We start from the raw sequence: 8,693 nt of genomic DNA on the forward strand, positions 1-8,693 counted from the left end.
TGTTCTTAAGTTGAATTGAATCAGAGAGAGATGTTGGGAATTAAATCCTTACCCGAAATGGTGAATCATAGACTGAGAAAGTTGAAAGCCATCTGAGTTTTAGCCATAGATGGTTGTAAGGTAGGAAAACATAGTAAAAGAAGGGCGACGTCTAGGATTTTGTAGAATTGATGATATTTTGGCTGTGGAAATTGGCGTCATTTTCTATTGATACGGTGGTTGATGAAATTATCATTGCTGGTGTTTTGTTGTTGTTTATATGTCGTTGAAGGGGAAAGAGAAAAAGAAATTAAGAGTAGGTCAGGTCTGGGCTGGAAAAGAAAGGAGAAATTGGGTTGGTGCATGTTGAGGTTTAAGGGAAAGGCTGGCCCAATTTAAAAAGAAGGAAATGAGTTGTTGGATTAAAAAGAGAATTTTGGAGTTATTTAAAAAATAACCCTAATTAATTTAGAATTTAGTCAATTTAATTTAATTTTAGTCAAATTAAAAATTGATTGGCCAATTCATTGTAATTTTGACCAATTTGATTTCAATTATGGCGAAATTTAATAATTTGGCTATATTCAATCTCAATTCGATACGAATTAATAACCGATTTAATCTCAACTTTCATGATTTAACAAAATTGAACTAATATTTTCAAGTAAATTATATTTTTTTCTTAGAAAATAAACCATATGTAAATCAAGATTTTACATATTTGAATTCATTTTAGTGACAACCCTTGATTAAAATCAAATTTTCTATAAATAATTATTTAAGTAACAAAAATTATACAATCTTGTATAAACAAATACGAGAATATATAATCGCTACTTAACATGACCAAATTATTTAGATAAATATTTAGAAAAGTATTTTAAAAAAAAAAATTGGGGATAAAATGAATGTTGAAATTTATTTAAAATCGAAGAAACTCAAAATTAAACTTAGTTGTAGAGGGCAAAAATTTGGTGTTAACAACAGATATTACCAAAGTCTTGATTTCTTTTTTGTGCATTGCCCACAAAATTTATTGATTCTGAGTTTGCTCAACATAAATCTGTAGAGTGGCTATTGCTTCCAAAAATTTCACATCAAGTTTGCACCTGTTGAACTACATTAACCTAGGCCTGAGGTTGATCCACACTTGTTGTACAGATTCATCATTTGATTTTGGAAAGAAGCCAACTGTGCAGCCAATGCTTAGATAATATCCACCTCTAACATACCTGCATGCTTCTTCACTGAATCCCTAGTTGCATTACCATGCCAATCAGAATTACCTTGTACAATACGATTAAGGGGACTAGATAGATCATCATATGCCTTCTCTAAAGCTTGACCACCTGTAGTTAAATCTAACAAAATCTTTGACTCACCATATGTATTCTTTCAAGCTTGGCCACCTGCAATCGAATCTTGCAAAGTATTTATGTTATGATTAAGACTTTTAACAAAAATATGGGCATTCATCTGTTAGTGGTGTGGGCAATTCATGAGAAGAGACTTGAACCTCTCCCATGCATGATAAGATTTTTATTTAAGCTTCTGCTTGAAATTTAAGATTTCACTTCTCAACCTAGCAGTTTTGTCAGATGGGAAAAATTGAATCAGGAACTTTCTAGCAAGATCGTCTCAAGTAGTGATTGAATTTAAAGATTATGCCTTCAATCATTTCTTGACTTCTCCCAATAGTGAGAATGAGAAAAGCGTGAGCCTCACATAATATGTGGAGACTTTAGTGGGAATGAATGTTTCACTAATCTCCAAGAAGTTCTGTAAATGTTGTTATGGATCTTCATGTAACAGACCGATAAACTACTATCTAGCGTGTAACAATTGCACCATATTATGCTTCAATTTGAATCTACCTTTCGTCTTCAATCTACGGATGCTAAGGGTGACATTTATAGCACGTGAAATTGCCACATCTCAAACTAGTCTTGCAGTTATTACATCGGAAGCAATCTCGTCCTATTGATCTTGCTGAACTTGTGTTATGAGATAGAGAAGTGTCGCTTCTCAGCTCAACTAATGCAAACTCCTCTTAGATTCAGGATATGGTTCAACTAAATTCCTTTTCCTTGCCATCTTGCTATAATATCAAACTTGTATATACAAGATAAGTGACTAAAACCAAATTGTTAGCACGTATCAATTAAAATAGTAAAACTAAAACTTAGAAATTTGCTAATTTTTTAAGTTTTCAACAACGGCATCAAAAACTTATTGCGTCCAAATACACATGTAAGTGTACGCGGTCTTACAAGTAAAAAAATGACTCTTGTGAGCCAGATGTCGAATCCACAAAGACTTGCAAATAATTCAATTAAGATAATACTATATAATTAGACAAGCATTATTTGTAACCAAAGAAGTTGTTGATTTTCGTAATTTGAAAAGTAACAATGAAAACTATGACGTAACTGAAAGTGTTTGTAAATAATATTGAGGATGGTTCTAGGGTTAAGACATAATTCACAATCATGTATAGCAATAATCTCCCGTTGGCTAAATTGTTTATCTTGATTGTTGATTCAGGGGATTGATAGTATGATCTCGTTTACCTAAACTAGCCTCACAAATACATTGTTGCACGAAAATGTGAGGATCTAACTCAAGTGCATTTATATATCTTCCCCTGTTGAAATCAAACAAGGCGTTCTGAGTATATTCCTATTTTAGATGTTAATCAGACCTTTACTTTTAAAGATAATTACTCATTTCTCACATTCTCCGTTCTATCCTAGTGTTTATCCTTCCAGGATCACACAAGAATTATGAATTTATTTTAAAGATCGTGAATCTTTAAAATAGTAATTGCAAGAATGTAAGAACAATCAAATATGATAAATAACATAAGCCAACTTGAAAATAAGCTAAGCAGCCATGTTTGTAGCCCCAATCCTACAATTAGAATTCTTAGTCACTCATGCTAATAACAAAAACACACTAGTTTGATGTTTTCATCAAAAACAAAAGACTAAGAAATTAAAGAAAAAGAAACTTAATTGTTACTTTTTCTCGTCATCTTTTGTCTTTAAAAATACTGAACACCCCTACAAAAACTGTGAAAAAGAATATATATGGTGGTAGAAAAAGTACCCCTAAGGCCTAATCCTATTGGGTTTTGGACTCAAAACAAGTGAAATTTTTTGGGTCGGATGCCCCTTGACACCAGACGCCTCCTATAACGCCAATGTTGTTGTTCTGGCGCCACCCATAGCACCAACTCTAGTATTCTGAAGTTTGGGTGATGGGGTCATGCCCCACCCATAGTACCAACATTGATTTTGTCCGAAAACTTAGTCAAAATTGTTCCGGAAGCTCCGAACTTTTCTTCATACTTTCATGGATCCATTTCTACCACTATTTTCTACAAAGCATCTGATCACATTGGTTATTTCGTTATCCAAAATATTCAATCAAAATAAATAATTAAATGTCATTATCATTCTCAAAACTTAGCCAAATACGGATAAAATATGATAAGCGGATATATAAATATGCTCAAGATCAACTACTTATAATCTGTATAGATTTTTATGCATGAAAATAGTGTATATATGAACAGATAAAAATTCTTATCAGTTAAATTAAAAATTAAATTATTAATGATCAATTATCAATAAATTAAAAGTTGATAACAAATATTTTATTTATTTAATTATCAATTTAACATGTTTATTAACCGAAAATTACATAATAAATTAAATAAATAATACATAAAATTAAACAAACTGACCGATGCAGAACCTCATATTAGCCGTGACGTTGGTGACACAAGTACATAGCCGTAGTTTCGTATTGTATCTATCCTCTGAACGCCATTTTTCTTTCACACACTTAGCTGTAAATTGAAAAACTAAATTCTACATCCATATCCAATATCAATAATATCCATTTACTCCGCAAAAAGAAATATCTATGCTTAAATCCCAGAAAAACCCACCTCCACCTCTCTCTTCGTTAACTTTTACTTCTGTTATATGTATGTACTGTAGAGGTGTGTAAAAATCAAATCGATCGATAAATTGAATCGATAAAAATATTATTGAGTTATTGGTATTGCGTTATTGAATTAACAGTTTATAAAAAAAATTTATTGAGTAAACGGTTCGATTTCGATTTTAGCTTACTGGATACCCAGTAAGGATACACTAAATTATTATTTTATATCCCTATTTATGTTATAAATATATAAATATCTCTCTCTCTATATATATATGCACTACTTATTCACAATTAAGTGAATCACAAAGTATTAACCTATTCAGGGTAACAACGGCACAATATAAAACTCGGCTATTATCATATTGAAAAACTTGAAGCATTTATAGCTTCCAACAATTAGGATTCAATTTTTTTTCGAACTAACATTCAGTTCTAGTTTGAAGATTTTTGTAAACTAAAATACATTACGTAGGATTTTGACGGTAACTAAGATTTCATTTTTTTTATGTTAGTTGTTACTATTTCTATTCTATAAGTATTCTTTTATTAGTTAAACCGAAAATCGAACGTTAAGGACCAAAAATGGATAAACCAAAACCAATAAGAAAATATCTTATTTATTGGTTATTGATTTTACATATTTAAAAATCAAAACTGATAAATCGAACAAATAACACATAAAATCACATCGAACCGACCGATGCACAACCCTAATATGTTGTATTAAAATTAAAAGTCCACTTTCATTTACACAATTTAAAAGATTACACTATAAGTGTCACTTAATCTCCCACTTATTTTTATTATTACCTATAATTATTTTCTAAAAATACAAAATTTATTCTATTTTTAAATGATATAACAAAATTATTATTTTATTTATTCCTTACTGCAGTGCCTAAGTTAATAATAGTTGATGAAATAAAGATGGATAGGAGTATGAATGAAGAAGGTTCGGAGGCTCCACCAGCAGTGACGGAGGTTCATCCAAATCCTTTTCGACAGAAAATTATATTATATATATATAATTAAAATTATTTTTAATATATGTTCACTTGTGAATTCTTGTGTCAATTCTGACTCCGCCACTGTCCACTAATTGTCCTAATCTAAGTCGTTCTTATCAGAAGATTCATAGTACATACACTTGTTTCTACTGAATCAGCATCTTCTTCTGTGACCCTCCACTCCGTCCTCCCTCCGCATTTTTTGTTCTTCCAGATTAAGCAAGTCTTACTGATAATCTGCCTACAACATAAAGTGTCTTGGTTGTTATTTTTGGCATATTGAATCTGGATCCCTTTTAGTTTTCAAAATTAAGGTCCTGCAATCAAAATTGAACATCAAGATTGGCATCTGTATGGCTTTGAATTATATGGATATGACGCTAATAAAAAAGGGTATGCGATATACTCAAGAAAACAAGAACTTTCTTGTTGCTTTGGGAGCTCTTGGTGTCACCGGTTTTGGTGCATATAAAGCTTATTACTCACCTTCTATGATAATAAAGAGGCAAAGATTGTTGAAGCTTCTTGGTTCAGTTGTTTCTTTAGCTGAAATGGTGTCTGATTCTGCTGATACAATTGGGATTTTCTCTAAAGAGCTCACGGAATTTATACTGTCAAATTCTGATCAAATTCCTACTAGTTTGAGGCAGATTTCCAAGATTCCTAGTTCCGATGAGTTTTCTGAGTCCATTGTTAAGGTCACTAGTGCTTTGACTATTGGGGTTCTCCGTGGTTATCATCAAGAAACAGAGAAAGTGGATTTCGGATTGTTCCACCTTGTTGTAAATAAACTATTTTCTGATGCAGGATGTGGTTTCGCTTCTGTAATTGTGGGGAGTTTCGCAAGGAATGTGGTACTGGCTTTTTGTTCTGTTAAAAAGGGTTCGGATTTTGATTACTGTGTTCCTGAAAAGTACAGAGAACTGATAGGGAATTGTGTACAAGTATTTGTGAGCACTGCTGTTACTGTTTATCTCGACAAAACAATGAACATCAACACCTACAATGAGATCTTTTCTGGGTTGACAAATCCCAAGAACGAAGTTAAAATGAGAGAAATGCTAGTGGCCATATGTAACGGTGCAACAGAAACTTTTGTCAAAACTTCTCATCAAATTTTGACAAGTGCAGAGATGGACAATGAAGTATCTACTGCTTTAATTGTGCCGGACGATAAGCGGTATATTCTTGATTTGACTGGGAGAGTTATTTTTGACTGTGTTAGATCTTTTCTGGAGTTTCTGCTGGAGAAGTTGTGGGAGTGTTTGAGAAGATATGTAGAATTTACGAATGAGATGGTTTTGGAGAGGAGTGCTGAAGCTTATAGGTTTGTGAGTGACAAGTACTCTGCTGTTGTTAGCTTATGTCTTTCTTTGTGTGTAGACATACTTAATGGTCCTTGGATTTTGGTTTTGAATTAAGTTTATCATTATTAATTGTACAATTTTTCATCATTGGCGTTCTTGGTTGGTAGTTGAATTCAACTGTTGCAAAGTCAATGAATTTACCATTGTATGTTGCATCTCTAATCTATAGTCTCTGCTCTTTAGAGAATTCAGTTAGCTTCATCAATAAGTTGAATAGTTATTCATCAGAGCAAGAATTTGCTTAGTCTAATACAAGCTCGTATAAGAGAGAGAGAGAGTTCTCGACGGCTGAAGTTGTTTTGTAAATTGTAAGATAATTTATGTACTTGGACAGCGGAGATTAGATACAATTTACACATTAAAACCATAATTTTGAGTTAGGTTAGATTCACGTGCCGTTCATTTTCATTGAACTGACCGAATAGACCAATGGAACGTCAATCGTTATACCATTATCCAGAAATAGAATATGATGTGTTTTCTGATAGCCAGGAAAAGAGGGTCTGCCTCTATTTATAGTGTGTCTATCGAGCACAGGCCAGCAGTTATTTGTCCGAGCTTATCCGCGCACATAATAATTTAATATTAGGCTTTTTATAAATCCACCACTTCGACAAAGTCGCTATCCGCCGTTCAGGCTATATAACCAATCAACACAGTCCAAATTCAAAACATTCTTTTGCTACCAGCGATGCCTTACTGTTGCAGTAGCCAATTAGTCCAACTTCTAGTTAACATTTCTCAACCTTAGAGTAGATCATAGTCAAGACTTGTGAATCAGGAATACAATAATAGCAATTTACATGGGTTAGACAACCTATAGGCTAGCACTCAGAGGTGTAACAAACACCATAAAATTGTTTTTTTTTCAAAAACTGATACTGTTTTTCCAAAAAGAAGTGATTCTCTTGTCCTTGGGGGTTTTGATTTTGGGTGTAAATATAATCAAGATGAGCAGCCAAAGTTCTCCTCTCCAGGCATTCTCTTTCCTTGGGTCCTTTGCAGCTCTCTTCTGCTTCAATTTGTTTAGGTTCAACAGCATCCTAAAACAAAATAAAGCACCAAATATCCCATTATTATGAACGCATAGCAAGTTCACTACAAACTAAATATCACCAAACTTATATACACAACAAATAATAATCAGAGATGCATCCTTCTACAAAAAATCGATACACCTTTTAATTAGATGTGTCCTAAAAACTTAGTTGCATACTTTCACAAAGATTTGTGTCTTGTCCCAAAAAACACTACCATAACTTTTGATCACTCTAAATAAATTCCAACAACACCAAAGTAACGTGTGAATAATTGAATTAATTCTTGAAAGTCAAAGAATGGTGTCAAATGTTTTATGAAGATTTCAGAATAGATAAGAGTGCGTATCATAGAAATAGAAACAGAGATAGCCAAATAGTTACCTGATGTTGATTCTTGTTGAGGGTGGCCTCGAGAAAACCTTGTTGGGGGAGATAAGCAGCATAAGAAAAGGTAAAGAAGAGGAGGAGAATTATGAAGAGGAAGAAGAAGAAGTTGCTACTTGGTGTAGACATGGTTCTTTCAAATTATTAGATAAAGGAGATAATGCTGATTCTGATCTATATATAGCTAGGATGAATTTAATTTTACTGCAAACATAAGACAACAACAATCCCAACAAGTGTGTGAACATGGAGTTCGGCTCATTTGTTTGCGCTTAATGTAGGTCTAAATCTTAAGGGCTTATTTGTTTGCATTTAATGACCATTAAGTGCATTTATTTTTTATTAAGATTTTATCTCTGAATAGGTCTTAATTATTCAGATCTAGAATCAAGTCTTAATAAGTCTGAAGAGGTATTCTGGTGTTGGATAATATTCACCACCACTCTATTTATAATCATCAGTCACTACCACTAACCACCTCTGCCACCGCCACCATTGTCAACCACCAACAACCACCTCCACCATCACAACCACCATCGACAAAAATATCGTTATCAACCACTATTGTCAACCGCTACCACACCTACTACCTCTATTATTCTAATTGTATTCACCGCCACCACCGCCGTCAATAGCACCACCATCATCAACAACTATCGGCCAATCCCTATATCGACCAACTCATCTATCACAACTAACACCACCGCTAACTACCACTAATACATCACAACCTCCACACATTCTTTGGCAGTCACCACCATTGTCACTATTAACGCCACCTCTACCATCTCTTCAACCACTACCATCGCTACAATTTATCTCTACTAACAATCATCTTCACCATCACAACTAACAACATCTCCAACTAGCACCAACACATTGCCAAACCATCATGTATTTATTTTTCAGCCATCACAATCAACACATGACGCCTAGTGGAAATTAGTTGAGTGGTGTGA

General features: G+C 33.3%; 2 protein-coding genes and 1 non-coding gene across 3 annotated transcripts; 2 read left to right on the top strand and 1 right to left on the bottom strand.

Moving 5' to 3' along the window:
• The first annotated feature begins 1,456 nt into the window (after window positions 1–1,456).
• LOC124896394 lies at window positions 1,457–1,563 on the top strand. The gene has a single exon (XR_007052756.1). It is a non-coding gene; the product is annotated as a small nucleolar RNA R71 (small nucleolar RNA).
• Window positions 1,564–4,890: 3,327 nt separating this feature from the next.
• On the top strand, window positions 4,891–6,456 carry LOC107860962 (protein PHLOEM PROTEIN 2-LIKE A10). The gene has a single exon (XM_016706390.2). It carries the CDS (start codon window positions 5,297–5,299, stop codon window positions 6,362–6,364), a length of 1,068 nt encoding a protein of 355 aa, XP_016561876.2. The 5' UTR covers window positions 4,891–5,296; the 3' UTR covers window positions 6,365–6,456.
• A 585-nt stretch (window positions 6,457–7,041) lies between these two features.
• On the bottom strand, window positions 7,042–7,885 carry LOC107860960 (phytosulfokines-like). The gene is made up of 2 exons (XM_016706389.2): window positions 7,732–7,885; window positions 7,042–7,353 (listed from the first exon to the last, which is right to left on the bottom strand). Exons 1-2 carry the CDS (start codon window positions 7,861–7,863, stop codon window positions 7,135–7,137), a joined length of 351 nt encoding a protein of 116 aa, XP_016561875.1. The 5' UTR covers window positions 7,864–7,885; the 3' UTR covers window positions 7,042–7,134.
• Window positions 7,886–8,693: the final 808 nt, after the last annotated feature.

Source organism: Capsicum annuum, chromosome 2, assembly GCF_002878395.1.
Source record: "Capsicum annuum cultivar UCD-10X-F1 chromosome 2, UCD10Xv1.1, whole genome shotgun sequence".
Classification (NCBI taxonomy): Eukaryota; Viridiplantae; Streptophyta; class Magnoliopsida; order Solanales; family Solanaceae; genus Capsicum; species Capsicum annuum.